The sequence below is a fragment of the Stereum hirsutum genome (assembly GCF_000264905.1).
Source record: "Stereum hirsutum FP-91666 SS1 unplaced genomic scaffold STEHIscaffold_6, whole genome shotgun sequence".
NCBI classification, from domain to species: domain Eukaryota; kingdom Fungi; phylum Basidiomycota; class Agaricomycetes; order Russulales; family Stereaceae; genus Stereum; species Stereum hirsutum.
The window spans coordinates 1175687-1203478 of record NW_006763136.1 but is presented as its reverse complement, the minus strand read 5'-3'; the positions used below and the strand labels follow the sequence as shown (position 1 = coordinate 1203478).

At 52.4% G+C, this 27792-nt stretch overlaps 9 protein-coding genes across 9 annotated transcripts; 6 read left to right on the top strand and 3 right to left on the bottom strand.

Moving 5' to 3' along the window:
- The first annotated feature begins 7026 nt into the window (after nucleotides 1–7026).
- STEHIDRAFT_96405 (RING/U-box) lies at nucleotides 7027–7993 on the top strand. The gene is made up of 6 exons (XM_007303549.1): nucleotides 7027–7142; nucleotides 7213–7240; nucleotides 7338–7388; nucleotides 7455–7525; nucleotides 7646–7731; nucleotides 7819–7993. Exons 1-6 carry the CDS (start codon nucleotides 7041–7043, stop codon nucleotides 7829–7831), a joined length of 351 nt encoding a protein of 116 aa, XP_007303611.1. The 5' UTR covers nucleotides 7027–7040; the 3' UTR covers nucleotides 7832–7993.
- Nucleotides 7994–8005: 12 nt separating this feature from the next.
- On the bottom strand, nucleotides 8006–9634 carry STEHIDRAFT_139063 (uncharacterized protein; the record flags this gene model as incomplete). The annotated part of the gene is made up of 4 exons (XM_007303548.1): nucleotides 8006–8352; nucleotides 8458–8537; nucleotides 8614–8727; nucleotides 9124–9634. 4 exons carry the CDS (start codon nucleotides 9632–9634, stop codon nucleotides 8212–8214), a joined length of 846 nt encoding a protein of 281 aa, XP_007303610.1. The 3' UTR covers nucleotides 8006–8211.
- A 342-nt stretch (nucleotides 9635–9976) lies between these two features.
- On the bottom strand, nucleotides 9977–10582 carry STEHIDRAFT_120993 (uncharacterized protein). Its single transcript, XM_007303547.1, has 3 exons — nucleotides 10419–10582; nucleotides 10108–10351; nucleotides 9977–10028 (listed from the first exon to the last, which is right to left on the bottom strand). The coding sequence occupies exons 1-3, from the start codon at nucleotides 10547–10549 to the stop codon at nucleotides 10023–10025; spliced, it is 381 nt and encodes a 126-aa protein (XP_007303609.1). The 5' UTR covers nucleotides 10550–10582; the 3' UTR covers nucleotides 9977–10022.
- A 982-nt stretch (nucleotides 10583–11564) lies between these two features.
- On the top strand, nucleotides 11565–12717 carry STEHIDRAFT_156328 (NAD-P-binding protein; the record flags this gene model as incomplete). The annotated part of the gene is made up of 2 exons (XM_007303546.1): nucleotides 11565–12217; nucleotides 12300–12717. The coding sequence occupies 2 exons, from the start codon at nucleotides 11565–11567 to the stop codon at nucleotides 12715–12717; spliced, it is 1071 nt and encodes a 356-aa protein (XP_007303608.1).
- Nucleotides 12718–14836: 2119 nt separating this feature from the next.
- Nucleotides 14837–15943, top strand: STEHIDRAFT_56627 (NAD-P-binding protein; the record flags this gene model as incomplete). Its single annotated transcript, XM_007303188.1, has 2 exons — nucleotides 14837–15453; nucleotides 15544–15943. 2 exons carry the CDS (start codon nucleotides 14837–14839, stop codon nucleotides 15941–15943), a joined length of 1017 nt encoding a protein of 338 aa, XP_007303250.1.
- A 359-nt stretch (nucleotides 15944–16302) lies between these two features.
- Nucleotides 16303–17543, top strand: STEHIDRAFT_78229 (uncharacterized protein; the record flags this gene model as incomplete). Its single annotated transcript, XM_007303225.1, has 6 exons — nucleotides 16303–16380; nucleotides 16440–16468; nucleotides 16532–16581; nucleotides 16650–16708; nucleotides 16809–17176; nucleotides 17335–17543. Coding segments are annotated over exons 1-6 (732 nt in total), but the record flags the coding sequence as incomplete, so codon positions are not given.
- An 8-nt stretch (nucleotides 17544–17551) lies between these two features.
- STEHIDRAFT_120992 (threonyl-tRNA synthetase) lies at nucleotides 17552–21988 on the bottom strand. Its single transcript, XM_007303545.1, has 17 exons — nucleotides 21720–21988; nucleotides 21576–21657; nucleotides 21301–21516; nucleotides 21115–21244; nucleotides 20940–21057; nucleotides 20738–20884; nucleotides 20492–20638; nucleotides 20318–20416; nucleotides 20231–20261; nucleotides 19858–20156; nucleotides 19630–19767; nucleotides 19281–19567; nucleotides 19140–19194; nucleotides 18927–19056; nucleotides 18222–18692; nucleotides 18063–18146; nucleotides 17552–17988 (listed from the first exon to the last, which is right to left on the bottom strand). Exons 1-15 carry the CDS (start codon nucleotides 21879–21881, stop codon nucleotides 18532–18534), a joined length of 2202 nt encoding a protein of 733 aa, XP_007303607.1. The 5' UTR covers nucleotides 21882–21988; the 3' UTR covers nucleotides 17552–17988; nucleotides 18063–18146; nucleotides 18222–18531.
- Nucleotides 21989–22086: 98 nt separating this feature from the next.
- On the top strand, nucleotides 22087–24064 carry STEHIDRAFT_120990 (NAD-P-binding protein). Its single transcript, XM_007303544.1, has 2 exons — nucleotides 22087–23439; nucleotides 23529–24064. Exons 1-2 carry the CDS (start codon nucleotides 22826–22828, stop codon nucleotides 23962–23964), a joined length of 1050 nt encoding a protein of 349 aa, XP_007303606.1. The 5' UTR covers nucleotides 22087–22825; the 3' UTR covers nucleotides 23965–24064.
- Nucleotides 24065–26602: 2538 nt separating this feature from the next.
- Nucleotides 26603–27702, top strand: STEHIDRAFT_56530 (NAD-P-binding protein; the record flags this gene model as incomplete). The annotated part of the gene is made up of 2 exons (XM_007303181.1): nucleotides 26603–27219; nucleotides 27303–27702. The coding sequence occupies 2 exons, from the start codon at nucleotides 26603–26605 to the stop codon at nucleotides 27700–27702; spliced, it is 1017 nt and encodes a 338-aa protein (XP_007303243.1).
- Nucleotides 27703–27792: the final 90 nt, after the last annotated feature.

The window sequence follows — 27792 nt, the reverse complement described above, 5'->3', positions numbered from 1 at the left end:
CTGATCCAGAATCGTAGTACGATTCGCGGGCAGGTGGGGGCGGGGGGCCTGCGGAGGGAGCTGCACGAGCTTGAGCATCCGCCATTCTCATCAAAGCATCCTCGATCCTTTGTAGCCTCTCGATCAATTCCTCGTTATCCTGTTCTACCTGTGCCGGGGTCCGGCGCCCACGAAGCTCGTCCAACATATGGTTCGTCGAGAGCTGACCATCCCACAACGCTTCTACCTGATCCTTGACGTTATTGAGTAACTCGCGAAGGGGACCAAGATCGATAGGTACGCGGGGACGAGCAGTACTACTCGAAGTGGAAGATGACTGAGACGGTGAGGATGAAGGAGACGGTGGGACCGGTATCGAAACGGGTACAGGCCTCGGGGTAGGTGTTTCTGCTGCTTCCTCCGACGAAGTCTTCGAAAAGTATGGTCCAGATGTTTCCACTGAGGACGAAATGACCGTTTCTGGCAATCCGACTGAAACAGGTGAAGGTGTGCTAGGCGGCGAAGACGACGACGATGATGATGGAGACTCGGGAGACGAAGGCTCGGAAGCACCAACGGGATAAACCTCCGATTCCATCAAGCTGAAGTCATCGGAGTGATGAGAGGAGAGGAATGACACGCTTGAAGAGAGCGAGCTTGGCGAGGGAATCCTGTATGGCGGGGGCGTCAAAGACCTGACTCTACGAGGACTTGCACCAACGCCAACATCCAGATATTCATGTCGAGGCGGAGCCGTGGTACGACCTGACCGAGGGATTCCACGATGACGACGAATAGTCGGTGTTGTTGTGCCAGGGCGGGGCCTTGGACCCGCTGGTGCTGGTGCTGCTTCTTCGATGCTTCCCCAGCTTGAACTCGAAATGACACTACTTCCACCGACCGAACGCTCCTTGCGAGGAACGGGAGGAGCAGTAGGTGGCTCTTCCTTGCTGCGAATGAAATCGCCCAGTTCGTTCAACTGCCTCTCGATATCCCGCATATGGTCATGTACACCTTCGTTATCCCTCGACCTATCTCCCTCACGCTCGTTCAGCCATCCCAAGAGCCTGTTGATGTCGTGCATGATGATGGGAGCGCTGGAGACGGTGTCGAGGTTGGAGTGAATCGACGGGATATTCGAGGACGGCGTGCTCTGTGAGATGCTGATGCTCGGCGTCGACATACTAGGCGTCGACATAGTCTGCAAATGTGTCGAGATCGACGGCGAGCTCGGCAAAGGAATAAAGGCGGGCGACATCTATAAACGCACCCCAAATTCAAGATCCACCCAGTCAGCCTTATCATTCCCTTCGAAGGAAAAAGAATGGAAGAAAAGGATCAGAGAAAACCTACAGCTCTGATCGTCGGCGACCTCACACTACTCAACAAACTCGGCTCGGTCTGAACCTCTTCCAACCCTTCTCCCTCCCTATCCCAATCCACCTCACTCACGGCGTCCCACCCGGGCCTCAAACTCGACACCGTACTGACGCTACTCGGCGTTCTCGTCACCGTCACCGTCGCACTCCTCACACTCGGACTCGGGCTCTCTAAACTCTCCACGCTCCTCTCCAGACTCTCCACCGAGGGCACACTCGTCGTAGGGAACGATACCGAAATCGAGGGTGTAGGCGGCTGTGGTTGTTCTGATTCGGTTGGCGTGGGTGTTATGGAAGATGAGGAAGAGGAGGGGATTGATGGAATCGAGGGGGCGGAGATGGATGAGGATGGAATCGGAGTGGCGGAGGGGATCGAGGTCGATGTGACGGATTCGGGGATGGTGCTCAGGCGGTCATAGGCTTGCATTGCTGAGCCGAGAGATTCGCCGGATGCGACGGATGCGGTGGGGCGGAGGAAGCTCGTATCGAAAGAGAGGTCAGCGCCTTCGGGGAGGGCAACGCTCTGAACGGATGGAGATGCGCGTAACATCGAACTTTCGTAGGACATATCGGTCTCTGGAGCCCATAGAGATTCTCTGACAGAGAGCGATGAGGGCGTGCGAGCGGAACGCGCCCGAGCACTTGTGGGTGTGCGCTCGGAATCAGGAATCTCACCGGGTGTCACAGAAGACTCGGTGATGCTCGAGAGAAGAGGCGTCGAAGGAACCGAAAGTGGTGGCCCAATGGGCGAAGGCGCAGGAAGAGAAGACGGAACGTCGAGGAGACTATCGCTAGGGATAGACCTCGTAACTGACGGTCCAAGGTCAATATCCGAAAGAGCCCTCGGAGAGGAAAGCAACGAGAAACTAGACACCGATGCAGGCGCAGACGGTGGGAGTGGAACTTCCTCCGGCGTCATAGGTTGTAGCGAAGGCAGAGAAGACAGAGGAGAGGGACTGGGCTGAGGAGAGGGAGAGGGCTGAGGTTGCGGCACTGGTTCTGGTTCTGGCACTGGTTCCACGACAATCGGAACAGGAACGATGACCGGCAGAGGCGACACTTGCGGGATAGGCGAAGTCTCGATGGCCTCGTCCCTCATCTCTATCGGAAGAGGGGATGGTAGTCGTGGTTGTGGCTCCGGCAGGGGCGATGGCATCGTTACTGGTGACGGTTGGGCAGGCTCGCTGACGACCTCAGACGGTGGTTTCCTGCCACACCTACAGACCGCCGTCTCATAATCCGTCGACGTATCGCTCTTGCACACGTCGCACGTAACGAACCCTTCCGAGCTCCTCTCGCTCTCCGTCTTGCACACCGCAGCGGTAACGAACCCTTCGTCCGACACCGACTCTGTCTTGCAAACCTCAGCCGTCTCCGCGATAGACTCCGTATCGCACCTCCTCGCCGTCTCGTATGTCGTGGAGCACACATCGGCCGTGTCGTACTCGGAGGGAATATTCGGCAAATCCGACATGCTCGCCATGGAAGGCGAATGCTCGTGTGCCGTCTCGAAAGCCGTGCTGGTCGGTGTCCTCTCTTGCTCGTATTCCTCCTGATCGTCCCTCTCCGAAGACGAAGTCGGATACGGCGTCTGCGTCCTTGAAACAGTCCCAGAGTCGTACCCAGTAGTTGTATACCCCTCCGTCTGCGTGAACGTCCTCGTCTGCGTATACCCATAGCTGTATCCCGTCTCGCTATAACTATAATCCCCACTCGCCGTCCCACTCCTAGTCCCCGTCGCCGAATTCTCCCTGTCCGAAACCTCCTCACTCGGATGACTCTGGCTCGAACTCGAATAACCGAGATCGCTTCCACTCCCACCTCTGCTCCTCCGCGTCATAGCCCTAGACCTCGAAAGCCCGGAAGAAGGAGGCATGAGCGTGCCCGTGCCCGTCCCCGAACCCGTCCCAGACCCTGAATGCGAGTCCCCAAGGAGCGATGCGGACGAAGGGCCACGATACGAAAGCGATGACGGAACGATCTGCGTCCCCGTCCCCGACGTAATACCAAACAACATCTCTCCCGACACCTCCGTCCCCGATCCCACTCCCGTCATAGTCTCCGCCTTCCTCGGCGTAGTCGACCCATCCCCTAACGAATAATAACTCGACGTGTTCGTCGAAGGTCCCCCAGCGGAGAAGAACGCATCGTCGGAAACCGAGCTCGATCGTTCACTCCTCCTGCCACTGCTCGGCGGCGGCGTAATCACCACATCCCTCCCCAGTCTCGGTCCACTCGACACCGTGACGGGCGATCCGTCACCCACGAGTCCACCGCTGCCTGTCGCGTGCGTCCCGACCAATGAAAGTCCGAACCCGAGGCCTGGTCGGCTCTCCCTCGCCCTGCGAAGCGCGCTGTCGAATTCTTCGTCTAGATCGGTCATGGAGCTTGTGCGGCGGAGGGAACTACTTCGACTGGGTGCGATCACACGAGGATCGCCGGGATAGAGAAGTGTGTTGTTCGCGACGGAGGCGTCGTCCGCTGCTCTCGTACCTCCACCAGTGCCGCTGGATGGGCGGCGACGAGCACCGGCACCGGTGCCAGAAGACGAGTGGGACGAGAGTGAATAGAGGTCGGAAAGGTCGGGAATGGTGTCGATGGGGGGCATGAATGTAGTCGAACGAGAACCGGAATTCGTAGATTGTGCGGAATGGGTGGATGTCATTGTGTGGATGGTACGGATGGAACCAGTAGGGGAACCAGAATCGGAACGGTTGGGGATTGTGACGGAGCGATCGAGGGCTTCCCTGTGTATTCGTAATGCATGTAGTTGTCACATATTCAGCTCCCTGTCTCAAAGTTTTGGCAAATGAAAGAAAGACAGAGTACTCACCAAATCGCACTAACCCACCTCACCCTCTCCCTTGCGCTTTCTGCACCTAGCCTCTCCACCCCATCTCCATACAACAACTGAAACGGACACAACATCTCCATCAGCCCCATCTCCCCCAACTGACCCTCCCCACCACCTCCACCGTCCCCACCCCTCGCGGCCAACGCGCTCTGCTCCCTCGCCGCGATCGTCCCGACATCGTCCCGCGCAGTCGGATGCATCGGACTAGGTACGGAGCGCACTTCGGTGCAGTTGAGGAGGTCGAGAGTGATGATACCGCGTCCGCCACCGGGTGCGATCCAAGAGAGTAGGAGCATGTGGGGGTAGAGGAGGGCTTGGCAGCGTTGCCATCTGTATGGCGGCGGGGCGTGGACGTTGAGATACCAGAGGAGACCGATACGGAGAGGCTGGTCGTGAAGACATTGTGTTAGCAAAACGAGAAGGACAACGAAAAATGGTATGGAGAGGAAACGGAGACGGCAGGATAGGGGCAAAAGCATCATTGAAGTGCGATAAGATTAGATCGACCGGAAGTATATCCTTCGCCCAAAAAGGTAATTCCAAACGGGGAAACAAAGCTCACCTCGCGATCGGCCTTTGCGAAATTGCCCAACTCGGCCAAATCAAACGGCGGAGGAATGATGCTCGAGCCCAACGACGTGCTCCCGCTCCTCGGCGTACTCGGGACTTGCTCGCCACTCCTCCTCTGTCCGCCACTTCCACCACCACCAAAGCCACTAGGCCCCGCTTCGTCGCCACCAAGGGAATCCCTCATCCTATTCGAGCTCCTCTCCGCTCTCCTCCTCAAACTGAAAAACCCGTCCCCTTGAGTCTCAGTGGTCCCAGATCCGGTCTGGGGAGTGGAACTGGTAGTGGATGACCCCGAGGTCTTGCTTCCTGACGTACTCCTCTCCTTCCAAGCCGCCACGATATTCCTCACCGAAGTCAACGGCGACCTAGGCGAAGCCTGGGGTCTCCTCAGTGGTGACGCCGTCGGTGTAACCGTATTCGTGACAGTTGGCGTATACGACGACGGAGTGTAGGAAGAAGGCGTAAAAGTGTTCGTGTTATAGGTTTGCGATGCGGTATACGATGTGGTACTCCGTACTTCGCCAGGCGCACGCGCACCACCGGGCGTAGGTGTCGATCGACTCTGTGTCGTCTTCGAGGGACTCGAAGGTCTTGACGCAGAACCACTCCCATACCCTCCAGTACTCCCATATCCATAGCTTGTCGATCCACTCAACGTCCCGAACGCTGGCATCGAAATAGAGTTTGTAGTCGTGTAGGGACTAGGTGACCTAGGACCCATAGGACCAGGCATAGACCCCGTCCTTGTATGTCCGCTAACGCCAGGAGAACTACCACCCCGCTCCTCAAAAAGCGCAATCAGGTCGCCTGTCCTACGACCAGGAGGAGGAGTCGGGCGATCGGGGATGACAATCGTAGGCTCCGTTAGATGACGCGAATGACCAGATCTACGAGGGTCGGTAGCGCCAGAATTGGGACGCGAGCCAGAGCCGGAGAAGTTATGGGAAGTAGGTCTCGAAGACGGGTGCTCGGTCCGTTCAGTAATAGTGCTCAAAATCCTCCCATCCCTCAACGTATTCGTAAACGGAATAAAACTCGACGGAATAAAACTGGGAGACCCCGTTCCCGAATGCGTATCCGATCTTGTGAACGTATCTGACCCGAGGTACGACCCACTTCCATACCCAGAGCCGGAACCAGAATAGGGCGTCGCACGGGACCATTCCGTCAATGCATCCTCGGTGTTGTCGAGCTCATCGTCGAGAACTCCGAGGGCGGCTTCGACTTCGGCGTCGTCATCTATCGAGTTCTCGTCGGAGTAGGTATAGGGGTCGGTATAAGAACGTGTGTGTTGGGAGCGGTAGGGGGCGCCACTGCCACTGTCGGAGGACAGGTGCGTTGGTGTACCTGTCAATAGCAAGTGATTGTTAGTATTGTCTGTATGAAAGAACAACTACGATAGAATGAATCAAGAAGCGGTTCGTCGAGACTAAACACGAGGCTCTACACGTTGTTCGACTCGAGTCAACATAGCCACGACCATCGCAACGAAACAACAAAATCCTCAACGATCCTGATTGCCTCCGACTGAGACATCACACCAGTCTGAGACAATCACCAGCAAGGTGCAAGTCTCAATCACACCTACGGAACTAAACATCCGATCTAAGACTCACCCGATCGGTCAGAATATGAGAATCTTGTCGGAGAACGCTGCCCCTCCGTGAGTGAAGAAAAAGTCGCCGTTCCGAACAGGGGAGAACGAGGTCCTCCCGGTCCAGACATAGTTTGCAGTCGGTATGTTCAAATCTTGAGTCCTGAATAATCTTGAGTCTTGTCGGTTCGTAGGTAGGTCTTGATCGCAGGTTGCGCGGTACGTTCGTCGTTCGTTTGTTGATCTGTGAGAGTAGATAAAGCAATGGGTCGTAGATCAGCACATCGGCAACGTAAGCGGATAGATTGGGGATGGGTAGCCCAGAGAAGAAGAGACGGAGGAAGAAAGCAAAGGCAACAAGGCAAGGCAAGGCAAAACAGGCACGACCCCGGTTCGAATCGAACTCGCCACCCAAAAATGGGTAAAACGTCTTCACCGCCTCGCGCACGCCTGCCTCAACGATTTAGGGCAGGTTTGAGCGTGGTACGCGCACGTCACGGGACCGCGTTTTCTGAATTGTTGAGTCGAATTGATGAGGTAATTTCGAGCCTGTGGCGGTCCTCGCTGCACCCGGCCGGTGGCGTCTTTGGCTTGACTCTGATCACCGTCCTCATCTGCCTCTTCCTCCACCACCACCCACCCCACGAAAGAAAATAGACACAAGATGGCTGACATGGACGTCGACCCTCCCGCTTCGAGCACTGCTGGTACTGTCGTGAAGAAGGCAGAGACAAAGGACGGCAAGCAACGCTTCGAGGTCAAGAAGGTGTGGCTTCATATATAAGCGCTGACCTTTGTGCAGCCTCTAATCTGATTCTTTGGATCGTGCTATATAGTGGAATGCTGTAGCTCTCTGGGCCTGGGGTACGTACCATGATCAACTGACATCAATATAACTCAGTAGGAATGAGCGAGGTCGTGTGCTGACTGTCGTCTTCGCGTTATTGTCTCGATCCTGAAGACATCGTCGTGGACAACTGCGCCATCTGCCGTAACCACATCATGGATCTCTGTGCGCTATCCATGCTACCTCTCACTTCCTCATATCAGTATTGACGATCGACCTACGGTCATGAAGGCATCGACTGCCAGGCGAACCAGGTCTCCGCCACCAGCGAGGAATGCAACGCCGCTTGGGGTATTTGTAACGTACGTTCCCTTTTCCTCCTCTCTCTCGCTCTTCCCTCACACCGCACAACGCACTTATACGGACGTGGACCTTTGAAATCAACTACTTAAATCTGCCATATCGCGTCATCGGACGAACAGCACGCGTTCCACTTCCACTGCATCTCCCGGTGGCTCAAGACGAGGAACGTCTGTCCTCTCGACAACAGAGAGTGGGAGCTCCAGAAGTACGTATTCTTGCCTTACTTTCTCGTCTCAACATCCTTGATCCAGCATCGTAATCTTGCTCACCGACGTTTTATCGAAATGTGCAGGTACGGTCGGTAAAAGCCCACTGCTTCTGTTCGTCCTCGAAGCATTCATATGAAGTCGTTTCTGTTTCTTCATGTTCACCCGTGTACTTCTACGTCCCTCTCCCTCTTCTCTGTACTGCAATACATATAAACCGTTTTCTTGTCTTTCCTCTGCCTATCATTGCGTCTCACAAGGACTACCCCGGGTCACACAAATCTCAGCAGGACATGTATGTCTCTATGTCTCATGCGATCTTCTACACGGTTAACACAAGACGCCCACCTGCCATCGAGTTCTTCTTCCACTTGTCCTATGACTCTACGGTCTAAGTGTCTCAAGTGCTCATCCAAACATCCGTGTCATCCTGCAATTATCGGAATACGAAATGTACTGAGCTACACTGACTTCTCCCATCACTCCCGCTCCTCCTCCTCCCTCGCCCTCCGCTCCAACACCTCCCTCAACCGCTCCGCCAGTCCGTCCGTAAGTTTCGTCACACCATCGCCCGTGCAGACGCGATAGGAAGGCATGGGGGAGTACGTTTCTGGCATGATCTGTGGACGGTGGGATAACAAATGTAAATGATGATCAGCGGGTGGCCCAAGTGTGTTGACGTGAATGCGAATACGAGGAGTAAGAAGGAGTGAACGCAAACTGACCTTGCCTTCCTCCACCCTCACCGATCCCAGAATGTCATCCGGATCGCCTATCCGACCTAGCGCAGGTATATTCCGTGTATCTGGATTCCAACAATAGTATATTAGCACAAGTACATCATATATACGCGGAATGAAAGTAGGATGGTTAAGGCTTACCGTTGATGTGCATCCATCCCGATTGTGTCTGAAGCGCTCCGTTCATTTGGATGTCGTCTACGCTGTCTGCGAGGCCTGAGGAGATAGCTTCGTGGAGGAGTGGACGGAATGCAGCTACGTGACGAGGAAAGCAGGAGTGGTTAGTGTCGTGTTTTTCAATGATTTATGTCGAAAAAAAGGACGTCGGGCATGATGTGTGCTAAACGCCACACGAAAGCAAGCAGGTGTTCGAGCACGGTAGGCAAATGCTCTTTGAGCCGCCCATTGATTGTAGTTAGTCACAAAAAGCGAAATACAGAATATAAGTGCTGAACTTCGCCTTGAAGACTCAGTGCTTTGTTTTTTCCAGCGCAGAGGGACAGACCAATCCCTACCGAATGGGCTTGGGCCACACTGGCCCCATAGCCGCTCTCTACGACCTTTCTTTCATCTTACACCCACAACGCAAAGAAAAACCCGCATGCACACTGCACCATAACGTATATTCCGCAAAATGTAAAAACCACTCACGATTCTCCGTAAAATCATTCAACCCCACTCCTCCCTCTCCCTCTCCTCCATCCTCCGCACCATCCTCCGCACCTCCCCCTTCAGCAGGCAACCACCCCAGAACCGTACTCGACGCAGCGAACGGCGGCGGTCTCTCCAGCAACGAAACCGCAAACACCGGTATATCCCCCGCATCTACGTCTGAAGAGAAGGGCGAGTGCGTGATAGAGTTGCGCTCGAGGAAGACGAGGTGGTAGAAGAGGTCGGGGCGGGTTGGGTCAGTGAAGGATGTTGGTGGTTCAGGTGGTGTTTGATGCGGGTCATTATGAAGATTATTAGATGAGAAGAAGGTGCGGGTGGGACGTTTTGGTAGATGCGGGTGAAGACAATAAGGTGTTCGGCGTGCTGTTGAGTTTTGCGATGGTCGACATGTTCCGAAAGTGGAGAGGCAGGCCGTTCTAGTCGTAATGTGTTGGGTCGTTCGTCGTGATATAAGACAACGAGCATGGGTCAGTGATTTTGAGGCCTGCATGACGAGCGGCCTGTGGGGATGCTATCCAAAAGACTGAGCAGTGAGAGTGCCACACGACGTCAACTTTGCGGTGACGATGTTGCCTCGGAAGTTTCCGCTGGCCAATCTCTTTCCTTCGATTTCTAGAGAACGGCCACTGGTTCAAAGTGCTGGAAATCAAGACACTTCAGTTGAATCAATGATATCGCTGTTCAGTTCTGGTTTCCGGTGCGGGATAGGGTAAAATATCGAGGACGAAACCACAAGACGCGTAATTTACGCGACGCGTTCGCATCACGTGCCACTCGAACGACGTGGCAAAGCAGGGCAAACCGCGTTGCTGCGCCACGTCCCAGTGGTTCTCCTCAACTCATCTCCTCCACCTCCATAGTTTTACTGAGACCAGTGATCATCTGTATGTCGACAGCACTAAGACTTCACCTTGTCACCTTGTTTGTACTAACCTCACTTTCCTTATCTAATCACCCATTCAGACATTCATTCCTTCGCAGACCCGCTCGCATTGAAGAGCCACACCAAATAGCAGGATGATCACCCACGACACCCTCTACTTCCTCGCTAACATGCTCGGCTCTCTCTCCATGATCACTGTCGTTCTCTACCACTTCCTTGCCGTCAACGGGAAGCATCTCGCTCAGAATGCTGCTGTGCGGCAATGATTGGATGGTCGAGTGCGAGGTGGCGAGTTTGTTTAGGAGATCGGATGGCAAGGGTACCGTGCGTCGTATGTTCTGATTTGTGCCATATGATGGAGTGGGTGTGACTGATTATATTGCATGTTTAGGGGCCTTGAGTTTCAGACTCCGGATATGAAGTAGCTACGACGTCCTGTCGTGACTGCAGCTTCGAACTTGTCAAAATGTTATGGTTATAGCTTTCGGTCTGTGGAATTCTTACTGCTTCGAGATTGAACATAATTCCACGACGTGGACTGGTACTGCTCTTTGCCCACAATTCAGAGACGACAATCATCCACGCAGACTTTCGTCCGTCCATCAACGAACTGTGCAACTATCAACCTTCTGTCTTAACGAGACCTCTATTCAGACACATGGTTAGGTTGACTCTCTCATCATCTACGCTAAGAACCGTACCTCGTGCTAGAAGGACCACTGTCTTGTTCGGACTCTAGAGCTTGAGTATCTACTCGCTACTCAGGTCCCAGCTATGACGCCCGAGCAAATAGGAACATATGCAGTCATAAACTCGAACTTCATTCCCTGCGGCTTTGGCGTACTCTTGGTATACTTCGTCGTGCGGGGACAATATTTCGAGCGGAACAGGTATTTCTGTGAACAGCGTATGATAGACGGAAGCTCGAGATATCTAAACAGCCTCAGTCAGTAGGTCAGCCAGCATCTCTGAGAGCTTGAATGGCTACATTTCTGTGGTGCAACCGAGCAAAAGGCTCCTAAACCGTTTCATGTTGGGCGCTTAAGCCCCTGATAGTGACATCGGGCTCTGTATGGTCCATCTTCATCTTTGTTCGTCGCAGGTGCAAGATCTTGCACACTGTTCAGGCATATCCGTGAGTCGAATCTCATTGAACTGAGAATGTCGCTGAATAATGTGTCGCCCATTATCAGTGGCCCATCGACCATTGTCCTTGACCCATCGACTCTTGAATTCAGATTAGCTCTTCGTCCCGGTGGAAACATGTAAACCGTTCATGTATCACGCTGGTACCGTCCACTTCCGTGCTGAAGAACGCGATACGTTCTCACCGGTCTCGGAAGTATATAAACGCACTCAGAATTACTTACCTTTCGCCTCTACCTGCATAACACGACACTCAATTCGAGCCCTCCTTAACCAGTTCGTTTTCACATCCTCACACCCCCATCCCCTCGCTCACTCCCTCACATACTGACCACGTTTTCACCTCGCAATCTCCGCCGCTCACACGAACCACCATCCCACAGAACAGACCATGCCCGCTCCCGGCACCTTCCCAACCACATTCTACTCTCAATGGACCACCACCCCCAGACTCGACCCTAAACTCTCCTTCACCGGCCAGACCATCATTGTCACCGGCTCTAACGTCGGCCTCGGTTTCCACGCCGCACAACAGATTGCCCAACGCGGCGCGTCCAAGGTCATCCTCGCCGTTCGGTCCGTCTCGAAAGGCGAGACCGCCGCCCAAGCAATCCGTCACAGTTTCCCACCGTCTTCGCGCGAGAGCACGATCGTAGAAGTCTGGCCGCTCGACCTTTCTCTGTACCAGAGCGTAAAGGACTTCGCTGCCCGAGCGATAAACGAGCTGGATAGACTGGACGTCCTGCTCGCGAACGCTGGTGTAGCGAAATTGAATTTCGAGCTCGTGTCCGAGCCGGAGGACGGAGGCGAACCCGACGAAGTGTCGATCAAGACCAACGTTCTTTCCACGACCCTGCTCGCCTTGCTCCTTATCCCTAAGCTGAAGGAGACGGCCGTGGAGTATGGGATTACACCTCGATTGACTTTCACGTCGAGTGAGATGGCATTTGTGGCGAAGTTTGGAGAGTGGAAGGCGGCGCGGGGAAAGGTATTTGGGAAGGACGGGGGGCTGGCAGATCCGACGAAGCCAGATATGATGGATCGGTGAGTATGATATCTAGTCTTCATTCCTCAAGGTCCAGTGTCAGAATAAGTTTCTGACGCAGATTATTCTGTTTTCCTAAAGCTATCAATTGTCGAAATTCCTCGAACTCGTCGCCGTCCGCGAGATCGCATTACGCATCTCATCCACTTCCACCGCCTCTCGACCACTCGTCATAGTCAACGCCCCGACTCCCGGTTATTGTGCCTCCTCCCTCGAACGCGACGTCGACGGTCTTCTCCTCCACGTCGCCGTGGGCCTCCTCGGTTTCGTCATGCACAAACGCAAACCCGAGGTCGGCGCTAGGACGCTCGTACATGCAGCTGGTAGTGCAGGGGTGGAATCGCACGGAATGTTTTTGAGGGACTGTAAAGTTTATCCGTTCCCTTTGGATCATAATAAGGGGCCGTGGGGCGATGAGAAGACGTTGAGGAAGAGAGTTTGGGCAGAGATTATGGAGAAGTTGGAGAGGATAGTACCGGGAATTTCGAGCAGCATCTGAGATGCGGATGCGTTTTTCGGCGGTGAATCCTAGTCAAATCTGGATTCCCTCTCAATAATAATACTCCCCGGTATTCGATTTGCTTGATTCAGTGCTCAGTATGTGTTGGCTTATGGCGCAGTTATTTTCCCCTTTCCTTTCATCATTATGCCAACATTATGCTCGAGTGAGCACGGAGCATCTTCCAGGGTCCATGCCGTGTCATCATCCAGATTACGAGCATATCAGTCATATGTCAAGCGTAGAGCGAGCGCCGAGCAATATCGTCTGAGGGAAGTCATACTGTGGCGGACTAGGATCCTGGACAGATGGGCTTTCTCGCTTATTTAATCAATGTCCTGTCTATGACTTGCAAACTAAGTGACACATTTAGGTAGTCTGACATCTATTAAGTATATTTACATCTACTTAGAGAGCTTGATGCAGTAAACCATCGTCAATGAATAATTTGCGACGACGAGTGGGGAAAGTGGCAAAACAGGGAAGCTGGACGCGCGCCGAAAGGGCCCGGCTATTGCCGAATGAGTGGCGAAAAAGATGTCAAAAGGCGCCACACCCCCTTGCCCACCGATTTCGTACACATAATCGTTAGACGACCAGCAGCAAGAAGTACCCATAGCGTTTTAAGATAGATCATTCTATCTGTGTAAATATTTGTGGGGTGCTGCACGACTTTCTGCGCTCATATTTCATTCGGATGTTTGAGAGGTGCAAAATTGGTCATTTCTATAAAACCGTGCCGTCTATAGAAGCCAAACAGTCTGTTAAAAACAAGCAGACCTTTGCAGAGGAATTATTTTGTTGGGTCTCCAAGACCATAAACTTTTTGTATGAGGAAGATCATGGATGCTGGAGCTAGAGCCTCACGAAGTGGGAGCCTCTTGTGGCGCCTTAGCCAGAGGATCCCCTCAACAAAAGATGTCCCATGCAAAAGTAGGCAACCATGGTCTGCCAGAATAATTTAGAATCACTTATGGCATGTCCTCATTTATACCACACATAGATTTCTACGAGCATGTACGCTGATATTAAAGGCGAGTCGAGGTGTCCATGTCAGTCGAGCTCCCTGCATGTGGCAAAATGGCCACACAAACCCCATCTCCGACAACATTTCACCATCTTCTACAAAATACTCACAGGGATCACACAAAATATTTTTACATATTGCACGGGACGATGTAGGCCTACAGGTTATCTAGAGCGATGAAGGCACGAATATGTGTGCTTAAAATTCCAGAAAAGTTTGTCCAGCTTCTATGTCCGTCCAGCTTCCTAGTCCGCCACAGTAGGACAGGGAGACGTGCTTGGTCCAGACGGTGGCACAGAATCCGAGTGGCGAGAGATTGCAACGTTCAACTTGCGTCTTCGGGGTTTTCCGGGAGGCTGCCGCGACCATGATGTCACTTCCCACCATCTGGCAACCTCACCATCTCACTTGTACCGCAACCATCTGGCAGACCCACAGAAAGCCCACTGAACACTTGTCGAAACCATAGTTGAGATATTGTTCGGGTTTCACTTATCGCCCCGTCTAATTATAACCTCCTGTCTAATTTTAACTTCTGTGTGCGACGCCGCGTATAGAGTACTAGTCGGCTTGAAACCAATCTACTCGAGTGTCTCCAAGTCTCTGCCAAACTCGGGCCACAGTCTCAAAAACTTGCTTTTCTGAGCATAAACTTCACTTCTTGAGGTCTGGTCCACTGCATCTTCCCCGGATATCTTAGTGTGGCGACTGTGGATATCTGACATGACTGCTTCAAGTTGGGTGGCACGAGGATCGCTCTGTCGGACGCGTATGTCTCTGATACGCGTCTTCGCGGCTGACCGGCATTTGGCCGATCGTGATATACGTTTGGCTACGCTGTTGTATCCGCTGCTAACATATGTCTCATACCGTCGCGCCCCTGGGCCCACACCGCTGTGGGCTCCTGGAGACTCCCGACAGCCCCTGTCGTCGCCGAGATATAAAACTCTCATTGTACCGCGCTCAATAGCGTACCAACTTTCGCGAGCTAGGCCACCACATCTCTCATCGGTGTGTTGATACTCTCTGGTGCGACGTACACGAACTGACTGCATCTCCCTATCTGCATGAGGATAGCACACCCCAGCAATCATGCCTCGCTTAACCCCTGGCGGAGTCCCGTCCTTCTTGTACTCTCAATTTTTCGTCACACCGAAACTCGACCGAAATCTCTCTTTCGCTGGTCAGACTGTCATCGTAACCGGCTCTAACACCGGTCTCGGCTTCTCTGCCGCCCAACAGATCGCCGAGCGCGGTGCATCCAAAGTCATCCTCGCCGTCCGTACGATCTCCAAAGGCGAGGCCGCTGCCCAGAAACTCCGTGACAGCCTTTCCCAGTCTCAGCACACCTCTACGAAGATAGAAGTCTGGCCTCTCAACCTTTCTTCTTACCAGAGCGTAAAGGATTTCGCGGCACGGGTTAACACGTTGGATAGGCTGGACGTGTTGCTGGAGAATGCGGGGGTTGTGAAGGTGAAGTTCGAGCTCGAAGAAGGAAATGAGGCGACGATCACGACGAACGTGATTTCGACGACATTACTCGCGCTGTTGGTGCTCCCAAAGTTAAGAGAGACGGCGGAGAAGTTTGGGGTTACGCCGCGTTTGACGATCGTTTCGAGCGAGGTGGCGTTCTGGTCGTCCTTTGAGGAGAGGAAAGCGGAAAATATTTTTGATAAGTTGAACGACCCGAACTCGAACATGCAGGATCGGTGCGTTCACTCAACGTTTGGCTGCTTCTCCTTTTTCTACTATGAACCTCACCGTTTCATGTGATTGTTACTTATTCGCGGTCGCTCTAGGTACAATCTTTCGAAACTCCTCGAGAACTTTATCGTTCGCGAGCTCGCCACTCGCATATCCGCGTCCGCCTCCACCAAACCATTCGTCATCGTCAACACCCTCAACCCAGGATTCTGCGAGTCCACACTTCGGCGCGAGGTCTCCGGTTTTCAAGGCGCCGCAATGGCTGTCTCTGAGCTCCTCCTACAACGCAAGACCGCCGTCGGTGCTCGTACGCTCGTCCACGCCGCTTCCACTGGGAGAGAGTCTCACGGAAAGTACTTGAGCGATTGTCAAGTCCATCCCTCGCCGTTGGATTCGGGGAAGTGGGGCGACGAGGATGTGTTGAGGACGAGGATTTGGAATGAGTTGATCTCGAAGTTGGAGAAGATTGAGCCAGGGATTTCACAGAATATCTGACTCGTGTGTTGGAAATGATTGCGAGTTGAATCACTGCTCGTGGAGTTGTAATGTTACTTTTCCTTTCTACACCTCTATCTTTAGCACGAATTGTCTTGTTATTCGTTGGTTGCTTGTACGATATTGTGGATGAGGGACAGAGAAATCCGTTACTTGAGTACATCTATGGTTCATGGAACATCATTAATTCTCTGTTACAACGCATGGTGATCAACCTCATTCAAAGACATGATGATTGATTGTGATGGGGCCCGGACAAGGTGGCGTGTCAACCCAAGAATGTCTCAGACAATTCTCACGGTTAGCCCGCCTGATACGATTTGTGGCGTAGGGACTAAGGCCTCCAACAATCCTGACGCGTAATTCTTTGTTCGACTTCTAACTTTTCACAGACTCTTTCTTCAACCATCTGCCTAGCATGAGCAAAGTCGTTTTTGGCAAGCTACCTGTTTTGTTTTTTTATTTGACAGAGTCATTGATATTCCACGAACTCTAGTGGGTAATGTTCCCTACAACATGGGTGAGGTACGTCCCTCTGTTTCTGCATGCTGTCCAGTTACATAGGGTCTGATAGAACAATCGTTTTAGGAACAACTCATCGATGTGTTCAAATCTGTCGGACAAGTAATTGGCTTCAGGTCCGCTATCTTTGTTGCGTGTGAGACTCGGTGTTCATCTCCATCGTCCTTTTACTCGGCACAAACAGGCTTGTATACGATCGTGATACAGGGAAACCAAAAGGCTATGGCTTTTGTGAATTCGGCGGTGCGTGGGCCTTTACATCAGCTTCTATTTACCTTCACTCTGATCACCGCGACCTCTCCGCCTCTGACTCGAATGTATCAATTCACTCGCGCATATATAGACCACGAAACAGCCCAATCCGCTGTTCGCAACCTGAACAACGTCGACGTCGGAGGAAGACCCCTCCGCATAGATCTCGCAGACTCTGACCCATTCCTCGAAGGCAAGACGACGGTACGCGGCGAACTCGTCGACGGTGGGGAGACCCGAGCGCAGTGGAGGGAGAGGGAGGAGTCCCGAGGTGGGGATCGAGGGTATGGCCCTCGAGGTGGCGGTGGAGGACCTATTGATAGGGAACGGGACGCGTTCTTGAAGTCGCTGCCTACTGGAGCGCCACTACCCATTGGGATGACGTCGCTGGATGTGATAAGCCAGACGTTGGCGACGATGAACCCTGCACAATTGATTGAAGTGTTGGCACAGATGAAGGTACGTCGGCATTTACCTCTGAAATCGTCAGGCGATGTAGTTGCATGGCTTCAATCGCATCTGCATACACCGCAAATCTCTGCCTGTTCAACCTATTCTCCAACCCATGTCAAGGCTATCTGACTAACGTCTTGCATTTTCTTGGATACTTCACACAGGCGTTCGTAATAACCCATCCAGACGAAGCTCGCACCCTCCTTGCCTCCCAACCCCAGTTCTCCTACGCCCTCTTCCAATCTCTCCTTCTCAACAAAATCGTCGACCCCGCAATCCTCAACCGCATGCTCGCCGCCACCTCCAAATCCACACCCACCCTCTCATCCTCCCAACCCCACCTCCCAGGCCCCTCCGGCCCCCTCATCCCACCCGCACCAACTCGCGTTGCACCAACCCTCTTGACCTCTGCCCTCCCTCCACCTTCCGCACACGCTCCGCCACCGCTCTCCGCCACACACACCCACGACCCACGCGCGCATACGCATGATCCCCGAGGTCCTCCTCCAGGACCGGCTAGTATGTCGGCTCCTGCACCTCGCGATCCGCGTTCGCAGTACGGAAACTATGAACAGCCATACTACCATACGCCTCCACCGCATACGCCACAAGGACCTGGAGGAGGAGGAGGAGGAGGAGGGTTCTATGGAGGCCCACCTCCTTCGAACGTACCGATGGGGAGACCGCCGTCGACTCAGGCTCAGGGGCCGATGCAGGGGCCGAATGCGCCTATGGGCGGGGGATCTGGACCTAATGCTGGTACTGGAACCGGTGGGGCGAGCGGAAACCCGCTGGATGCGATTCCTGCGGAACAACGTGTACGTCGATGTCTATGTCCTGCGTTTTGTCCTCGAAAGAATTCCTGTGCTGATGTGCGTAACATCCTCTGCAGGCTATGCTCATGCAGGTCCTGGCTATGGCTCCCGAACAGATCAACATGCTTCCCCAAACAGAACGCGATGCCATCATGTCACTCGTACGTCCCTCCCCCATTGCCTTGCCTTTATTCATGTGAAATATATCTGAGCGTCGTCAAATATCTGTTCAACAGAGGTCACAACTAGGCGGAATAGCTTAAGGGTTCATGTGTGATAAACATGTGTGACGCGTGCGGTGTGATCGTGCTACGCTCAAGGAACACAAACACAAGCGTAAAATATTCCTTGAACATTTCCCCCTCAAGTCCCCTTTCGGATCAATATCTCGAAGCACGCTTTTCTCGTATTTCAATTCTACTTGTACAAACCCTACCGACCTTCAACGCGCCCAACGCAAAACACCCACTACTTGCACACAAACCAGTACCGAAAGCACCCAAGCACAGCCAAACACGGAAACTCATTAACCGCACATCTAACACCTCAAACCAACTTATTCTCCAAACTCCTCGACGTCTTCAGCTTGACCATCATCTCCGCAAGCTGATCGAGCGGGACGAGCGCGTCCTGTCTCGACTTGGACCCGACGTCGTCCCTGTTCCGAACGTTGACAGAGCGAGAGTTCAGTTCGGATTCGCCGACGACTATTTAGTTTAGTTGTAGATTGTGGTTTTGTGTTTAGGTGTAATTTTGTAGCGATTGTGTTATTTCGGTGGTTTTGTGTGATTGTGGGTTTGTGGGTTCGTGATTGCGTGGATTCGCGGGCGGTGTGGATGTTGAGTGTACCGTAGTGGTTAAATCGTAGATAGTGTTGCGGTTTATTTATTGGGTCCCAGTCAGAACGACGGACAGACAGCAAGAATAGCAAAGTGACGCACCAAGAATGAAGTTGTAGTGCGACGTCTCGCCGTTACGAATCTTCTTCGGGAGCGTGTCTCCTCCGGTATCGACGTCGACCCACAGACCGAGCGCGGAGAGCTTGCTCTGGATCTCCACGGCGTAGTCGTTCTACAGAGTAACAAGACGAGTAAGAAGGGGAGCATTAGACTCAACGAATGGCGGAAAGAGGGTCGATGAAGAAAAATACTTACGAATGGAGCAGCGACTGGGACGATAACGACTTGACGAGGGGACAACCAGAATGGCCTATTCACACCCAGTACCAGATTTGTCAGCACCTGGCCTTCAACACCCTTCCAAAAATGAAGTATAGAGGAGTAACAACAACATACCATTTCCCGGCAAAATGCTCAGTAATAATCGCAATAAACCTCTCCAAGCTTCCCAATATCGCCCTATGCACGATCACCGGTCGCGGATGCACGCCCTCCTCCGCGCTGCGGAACTTGAGGTTGAACTGTTTCGGGAGCTGGAAGTCGAGCTGGATCGTCGCGCACTGGAAGGAGCGCTTCAGCGCGTCGCGGATGGTGATGTCGATTTTGGGGCCGTAGAAGGCGCCGTCGCCTGGGTTGAGCTCCCATTTGCCGGGGTATTGTTTGTCGAGGGCTTTACGGAGTTGCTATGTGTGCGTCGAACAAGGTGAGGGACATCAGATGCGTGATCAGAGAAAAGGGGACGTACATCTTCGGCCACATTCCAGGTGTCGAGATCGCCGAGGTAGTTCTCGGGACGAGTGGACAACTCGAGGCTGAACTCGAACCCGAACAAACCATATGTATGTTCCATGAAATCAAACAGTGCCGCGATCTCATCCTCAATCTACACCGAACGGAATAGAACAAAAGAGATCCAATAAGCGGTCGTTGCGGCGAGGGAGGAAGCATAATGAGTGGGGAGACGAAATCGTACCTGACTCTGCATACAAAACACATGTGTATCATCCTGCACGAACCTCCTCACCCTCGTCAACCCCGTCAACGCACCGCTCGCCTCATTCCTATGTATGATTCCAAACTCGGCCATCCGAATCGGCAACTCCTTGTACGACCTGTCGCGAGAGTCGAAGATGAGGCAGTGACCCGGACAGTTCATCGGCTTGAGACCCCATTTCTCTTTCTCGATGTCGAGCGTGAACATATCGTCTTTGTAGTTCTGCCAGTGACCGGAGGTCTCCCAGAGTTTGGAATGGTACATGTTGGGGGAGATGACTGGACGGTACAACGCGACGATGTGGGTTTAGTACGTCTTGAGGAAGGATAAAAAAGAGAGAAAGGGAGCGTACCTTCTTGGTAGCCACGCTTGTAGTACTCAGACTAACGGGGACGTCAGAACGTGTTCTCCAGGTTCAAGAAAGGTGTAAAGGACATACCCGCATCAGTTCTATGAGGGTGTTATAGATACGAGTACCATGCGGCAACCAGAATGCGCTTCCAGGACTCATGTCGTTGAAGAAGAACAGTTCTTGTTCCTGTCAGCAAAGCCGGGATGATCAGCGCCTGTCAAGGTACAACCTTGAACACGTTGAAAGGCGGAATTGACCTACCCTACCAATCTTTCGGTGATCCCGCTTCGCCGCCTCGGCGAGGAAAGCCTTGTACTCCGACAACTGCTTCTTGTCGGGGAAAGAAATTCCATAGATGCGCTGGAGCGAGTCGTTGTTTGCGTCGCCGAGGAAGTATGATGCGGAGCTCTGTATTTAGTTTGCGGGACGTTCGTGGGAGTGTGTTTGGGTAGCGTTGACAATAACTGTTAGTTATCGTAACGAACGAGTCAGGAGAGGAGCACAAACCTTGGTGACCATGAAAGCCTTGATCTTTCCGGTGTGAGGAATATGAGGGCCGACACAAAGATCGACCATGGGTCCGCAACGGTAGACCGTGGTGGAAGTACCATCGGGGATTTTGGTCTCGATGAGGTACTTCTTGTATTTGTTGTACTACAGAGAATGATCGTGAGTTTACGTGTTGATGAATGTTAAAAATGCTACATACGCCGAACATCTCGAGGAGGGTCTCTTTTGGGACCACCAAGCGTTCAAACTTCTGGCGATCTTTGATGGCGCTTTCGGCGACCTTCTCCAGGGACGGGTAGTCCGTCATGGATACAGTCCTGGACAAATGTCATGAAGTGAGAATGGGAGCTATAACCATGTCGGAGACTACTTACCTGTCCTCCATGGCCATCTCGTAGAAGAAACCTTCGTCTGTCGGAGGGCCGATACACAGATGACAACCATAATGTCTCTCGGAGGCCTCACCAAGAACGTGTGCGGAAGAGTGCCAGAACACCTTCTTGCCTATGCATTCGTTGGATCAACCAGATGAAACGTACGTTATATTGTATAACACTTACCTTCCGGATGCTCAAAGTCGAGTAATTCGACCTTGCAAGATTTTTCCAGAGGCCTCTCAAGGTCCCATAGCTCACCATCGACCTTCGCAATAACAAGTCGCTCAGAAAGAGATTTGGAGATTTCCTTGGCGATATCCATGGGACTCGACTCCCAGCTGGTAGCTTTCTTCTCGTTCCCATCCGGAAGCGTAACGGTGATCTCTTCGCGAGGTTGGGCTAATATAACTCCTCCCTCGTATCGACTAAATAGATCGAGTAAAGGTTGAAGTACGCACATTTGACATGCTCGTCATACTCCGCCTTCAGTTTCTCGAATATTTTGATACGGTGGTCGAAGAATTCCGGAGGAGGTTGCAACTGACCACAACCCGATAAAATCAACCCACTTGTCCCCGATCGCCCCAAATACAAAAACGCACCTCCAACGGATACTGCGACACCGCTCCCTCCTTCCCTTTTTTCTCCTTCGGTTTCTTGTCCTTCTGCTCCTTCGTGGCGCCGACCGCCGCGTGCTGGCTTTCCAGAGCAGGGATTTGGATCGGTCCAGAAGTAGATGCAACTGGTTGAGGCTGCGTCGCCATAGCTCGCGATGTCAAATGAAAAGTTTGTGGGGGTGTAAATACAAATCGGACGGGATATGGACAGAAGGAAGAGGAGTGAAGTGGCAGACGAGGCGGAAATCGATTGAGCAGCCTCTGTATCTGCATGACTCTTCTCCAGATCAAGAACCTCGGGTCACCAGCTACAGCGTCGGCATCTCCCGCTCGTGCTCTCCCTCATACGCCCACTTGTCGCCTTCCGTGGCGTCCCGTATCACCCTCAGTTAAATATCTCCTTATTTCTGAGGCTTGCCAACAAAGTTACTCGTACTCTGAAGGACTGAAGCGTAGTAAGGATGTCGATCCCTGCCAGCACTTTCTCCGATGATCCCACCATCATGTGCCCACTCACAACAGTCTCTCATGGGTATGATCATGACGCTGTTTCAAAAGTGCAAGAAAAGTGTCGGCGATCCACAGTAAGTTATGTATAGCGTAGGTATGCGTTTGACGTCTTTTCTCCGCATCCCTCTGCTCTAAGCTGTCCACATCATTGTGGTTGATGTTAGCTCGATTGTATCTGCATCGCGCAATGCACATTGGTGAGCACTTGTTGAGCACTAGAATTCTACAGCCGATGTAGATAGCTCGTGAATGGCTCATACTGGTATAGCGACCCACTTTAGCCCCAGTAGACGCCATGCGCATCCAGCCTATTCACCGCTTTCTTATCCACTGTCCCGGCCGGCGTCTAAACCCACACTAACCCCGTACGTGGGCCAAGTAGTACTTGCCTTTCTAGCAAAACGGCGCGGCCCCTGTCCACTCGACGGGGTATATAAACCTTCGTACAACTATGATTACTGGATATCCTTTCCAACAAAACACATCCGACTATTTCAGTCATCATCTTATCCTCTTTTGCTCACCACAGTGTACGCTCGTACGAACGAACGATCTTAGCCCCCACACCAGCACTAGCAACCATGTCTCCTTTCAAACCAGGCAGCCTCCCCGCATTCCTCTACTCCCAATTCCTCGTCACACCCTCACTCGACCCTGCTGTCTCTTTCACTGGTCAAACCGTCATCGTCACCGGTTCCAACGTCGGCCTTGGTTTCTCCGCCGCACAACAAATTGCTCAACGCGGCGCATCCAGAGTCATCCTCGCCGTGCGCACAGTCTCGAAAGGAGAAACAGCCGCACAACAAATCCGTTCCAGCCTTCCTCCCTCCAACTCCACGGCTCAAATCGAAGCCTGGCCACTCGACCTCTCTTCGTATCAGAGCGTCAAGGACTTCGCCGCCCGGGCGAATAAGCTAGATAGGCTGGACTTGTTGTTGGAGAACGCGGGCGTGGCGAAGATGAGCTTTGAGCTCGAGGAGGGAGACGAGTCGACGATCACGACGAATGTGATCGCGACGACGTTGTTGGCAGTGTTGTTACTCCCGAAGCTGAGAGAAACGGCGAAGAAGTTCGGAGTGGTGCCACATCTGACCATCGTTTCGAGCGAGGTATCGTTCCACACGACTTTTGAGGAGCGCAAGGCAGAGAACATATTCGAGAGGTTGGCGGATCCGAAGGCGGGTATGAGCGGTCGGTATGTTATTCAACCTTCTTCCATCTCACCTTCACATTTTCTTCTTCAAATGGTTCCTTCACTAACATATTGCTTGCTCAACCATGCAGATACGAAGTCTCTAAACTCCTGCAAAACTTCGTCGTCCGCGAACTCGCAGAACGCGTCTCTTCTGACGGTGGTCCTTTCGTCATCGTCAACACCGTCAACCCAGGTTTCTGCCAATCTTCCCTCCGTCGAAATGTCTCCGGCCTCGGCCTCACGGTCTTCTTCTTCATCATGGAGACGATCGTGCAACGGAAGACTGCCGTCGGGGCTAGGACGCTTGTCCATGGTGCATCGGCTGGGAAGGAGTCCCATGGACAACTTTTGAGCGATTGTGCTGTGCATGCGTCGCCTTTGGATAAGGGGCGGTGGAGGGAGGCTGCTGAGGCTGAGGGAAAGAGTGGGGACGACTTGGATGAGAGGAAATTGAGGAAGAGGATCTGGAGCGAGTTGATGATTAAGTTGGAGAAGGTCGAGCCGGGGGTTTCGAAGCTTATTTGAGAGGTGTAGATTTATTCGATAATATGGACATCTTGGTCAGGTTTTACTTCTCTCCCTTTCATGTACCCTCCTAGAGTTTACCAAGAGTTTACTGGTCTTCAGACATCTGCTTGTATTCAAAACAGGGCAGTTACCGTTTGACCGAAGCTGTAAGTTTTCTTACGTTGCAAATGGATGTAATGGCCTCTATTCCCGCTACTTGTTAGTGGGTTCTTAGGTTGTCTCTCAATCTGCCTCCGTTTCGCAGGCGATCATCTTTTGTGCACTGAATGGGTGGCTGTGCATACTCTTTCCCATTCGAGACCTGAATCTTGAGATCCCCACATGACTTTGACAGCTGCCGTCATGCCGAACAGCACCCGTCCTCTGATGCTCCCGCGTTCCTCTTCGCCCCTCGTCGCTCCGAGAACCTCGCTGCATCCGTGCCCGTCCATGCTCAAACCTGATTAAACCTGCAGTAAGACTTTGTGACGGTATCACTATGTTCGAGGCTTTGTTCTGTTCCTCTTTTCTTTTGAAGCTTCTTCAACCTATGCTTTTGCTCTGCTCTCTCGTTGTTCTTGGCACGCCTACACTGGTTAGGCTCTCTTTAAAGCACTGGTCTCTCTGTGGCGATACTACGCCTCTGCCTGCTTCAGTACTCTCAATGATTGTTCCGTTCTATGCATTGAATTCACGTGCTTCAACCCGTGCGAGTCTCCCTCCGTTCCATTTGCTCGCTGCCATGTTGCCGCTCCATATCCTTGTCTTCTTTTCGTTTACTCTTTGTCCGTTTACCAGTCAGTACGTGCGCACCCGTTCTCCTTTTCAATTTCTCTGCGACTGACGATGATGTCTATGGTCTGGATACTTTGATCATGCATAAAATGGTAGTCTGTATTGTGCGTGGTCGATTCTTCGATGCTCGGTCTCATTAACAAGTGTCCTGCCAGTCAATAATCGCCCCTTTTCAGCGCAAGTACACCACTCCTTCTCAGTACGCTCATCTCCCATGTAATTCTCTGATTTCCATTCCGTGCTTGAATGTGTTTGAGGTTCTACTTACCCCCCTCACGTTGTGTAGAAGGCTGTCTAAATGTGTTAGTCATGTCAAGTCTATCATCTTCGTTCAAGTCAATAGCTGCTGCCTGTTGCTGTCTGCATGTCGTTCTACTTGGCTTTATGTACTTGTGCGGGATGTCGTAGTAATGAAATAGTTTGTGTATCAATCTCTTCCGGTGTGATTCATGGAATCTAGGAAAGTGCGAGCACGGGCGGGGTGGCGGGCGTTGCCACTCGTGGCCTTTACCGTGCTTATAGTTATACAGTAGGTACGTGTATCGGCGATGTAGGACGACCGCATATCGAATCGTGAAATGGAGCGAAGAGGGTCGAACCGCATCGATGGAGAACCCACACGTCGGAACGTTCCGGGGCAGCGCCTCCATGGGATTTTCAAAGCGGTCGAGCTCATGTACCCCGAGCACTATTACTATAATCTTCGCTTTGGCTACGAATAGTCAGAATGAAAGTGGCTATATCTTTGTTCAAAAGTTCAAGCTTTACAGATGCTCGAACTTCGGTAGCCACGAACACTGTCGGAAGCTACTAGGCTTGACAACTGTACTCGCTCTTTTGTGTTGCGGTCTGGCAGGACTTCAAGTTTCAAGAGCTACTCTCGAATTCAACGTGAAGATTCACAGTATAGCTCATCATACTTGTGCTGCTCTGGTCTCTGTTGGACTCGTGATTCTTGCTCCAGAAAAGCCTCTCTTTTGGATGAAAAAAAAACTTTGCTCTTTCGGGATCGACCCACATCTTTTCCGCTATGTCCGACAGATGAGGTAAGCTTCACAGTATGGCAAGATAGGCCACTTCATGTCAAGGGTCGAAGTCTCTCTAACGAAAAATCGCTGAGCATTTCGAAAGGTGCTCCGACCTGTTTTCTAGACACTGCCCTAGGAGCAATGTAGGGCTCCATATATACAGTAACAAGCCCCCTAACGCCCGAATGAGTGTTCCATCCAACAGATGGTTCTGTGGCGGAGGCTTGCTGGTATACGCCAAGTATACGCAGCTGGCGCCACCATATATACAGGTGAGTCAATGTGGATCAGTCCTGATGAACTCTGCTATTTACGGCTAGGACTGGCATCAAAAGGCCAGGGGTGCACTAACACCCTGCTCGAAAGCTCGGAATGGGAGCATAACTCCACCGAATAAATGCTTCGAGCGGCCGAATTTGCAAGAAGTTCCATGTGAGGCGTTGGCTCAAGACACGGTAACTGACTGACGCGTCTTCGCGGCTGTCCCATCTATCACAGCTCTGCAATAATGGTCATGAGTTGGACATGTTTCGAGCCTACCGCAGTCTTCACGCCGCAGGATGCACAGACGTGTTCTCAATCATAGCCTTGGCAAGACTAGCCTGCTGGATCCTGAGGGATATCATATATAAACCGTTCATTATTTACTACGTCGTCTTTCTTCACCCCGCACTGATACGTTACCCAGAGCAATTCAACACAGTCATCGCCGATTCGTACGTACACTCTCCTCTCTTCACGAACGGACAGTACTCTCATCCTCAGCTTTTGCATACCAGAATAGCACGCATCCCTAGCATCGCCAAGCCGTCATACCACACAACGCGCCAATCATGCCCCTCTTTGCTCCCGGCGGATTACCAGGCATTCTCTACTCTCAGCTCTTCGTCGAACCCCAACTCGAACCTAATCTTTCCTTCACTGGCCAAACTGTCATCGTCACCGGCTCCAACACAGGCCTCGGTTTCTTTGCCGCACAAGAGATAGCCCAGCGCGGCGCAGCTAAAGTCATCCTCGCCGTACATACCATCTCGAAAGGCGAAGCCGCCGCCCAGGCAATCCGCGAGAGCCTTTCTCAGTCTCCACGCACGGCTACGGAGATAGAAGTCTGGCATCTCAACCTTTCTTCGTATCAGAGCGTGAAGGATTTCGCGGCACGGGCGGCGAAGTTGGACAGGTTGGACGTGCTGCTCGAGAATGCTGGTGTAGCGACGCTGAAGTTCGAGATCGAGGAAGAGGACGAGATGATGGTCACGACGAACGTGGTGTCCACGACATTGTTGGCACTGTTGATGCTTCCGAAGCTGAGAGAGACGGCGGAGAGGTTTGGAGTGATGACGTATCTGACGATTGTGTCGTGCGATTTGGCGTTCTTTGCGAAATTTGAGGAGAGGAATGCGCAGAATATCTTTGAGAAGATGAAGGATCCTAAGTCGAACTTGATGGATCGGTACGTTCACCTAATCTCTTTCACCGGAAATCCAAGAGCACCAGAGTTCCAAGCTAATAAGTTATTTTTTTGAACCGTTATAGGTACGATGTCTCGAAACTCCTCGACGTTTTCGTGGTCCGTGAAATCGCCACTCGCATATCCACTTCTTCCTCCACCAAACCCACCGTCATCGTCAACGCTGTCAATCCCGGTATCTGCCAGACGTCTCTCCGACGCAACTTCACCGGCTTTCAAGCAAACGCTATAGCATTCGTGGAGTCTCCTCTATATCGCAAGGCCTCCATTGGTGCTCGCACGCTCGTCCACGCCGCTTCTGCCGGTAAAGAGTCTCACGGACAGTATCTGAGCGACTGCCACGTCTCTCTGTCTCCGTTGGATATCAAGAAATGGGGTAATGAAGAAGAGCTGAGGAAGAGGATCTGGGGTGAACTGATGATGAAGTTGGAGAGGGTAGAGCCGGGGGTCTCGCAAATTGTCTAGTGGTCTGTACAGTGTACTCCATCCTTATATGCTACACTATCTACTTCAGGAGTTCGTCGAAACGCCTTCTAATATCGACTAGTTGAAAGC

Bases quoted from the DNA above. Each gene is read 5' to 3' on its own strand.
- STEHIDRAFT_96405 (XM_007303549.1), top strand. From the start codon at position 7,041: ATGGCTGACATGGACGTCGACCCTCCCGCTTCGAGCACTGCTGGTACT. The intron at 7,389-7,454 runs GTGCGCTATCCA...ACGGTCATGAAG, and splicing joins TAACCACATCATGGATCTCT to GCATCGACTGCCAGGCGAAC. The intron at 7,526-7,645 runs GTACGTTCCCTT...TCGGACGAACAG, and splicing joins CCGCTTGGGGTATTTGTAAC to CACGCGTTCCACTTCCACTG.
- STEHIDRAFT_120993 (XM_007303547.1), bottom strand. From the start codon at position 10,549: ATGTTCAATCTCGAAGCAGTAAGAATTCCACAGACCGAAAGCTATAAC. The intron at 10,352-10,418 runs CTAAACATGCAA...CATACGACGCAC, and splicing joins GAGTCTGAAACTCAAGGCCC to GGTACCCTTGCCATCCGATC.
- STEHIDRAFT_120992 (XM_007303545.1), bottom strand. From the start codon at position 21,881: ATGGCGACGCAGCCTCAACCAGTTGCATCTACTTCTGGACCGATCCAA. The intron at 21,517-21,575 runs GTGCGTACTTCA...GAGTTATATTAG, and splicing joins GTATGACGAGCATGTCAAAT to CCCAACCTCGCGAAGAGATC. The intron at 21,245-21,300 runs GTAAGTGTTATA...ACGAATGCATAG, and splicing joins CGACTTTGAGCATCCGGAAG to GCAAGAAGGTGTTCTGGCAC.
- STEHIDRAFT_120990 (XM_007303544.1), top strand. From the start codon at position 22,826: ATGTCTCCTTTCAAACCAGGCAGCCTCCCCGCATTCCTCTACTCCCAA. The intron at 23,440-23,528 runs GTATGTTATTCA...TCAACCATGCAG, and splicing joins AAGGCGGGTATGAGCGGTCG to ATACGAAGTCTCTAAACTCC.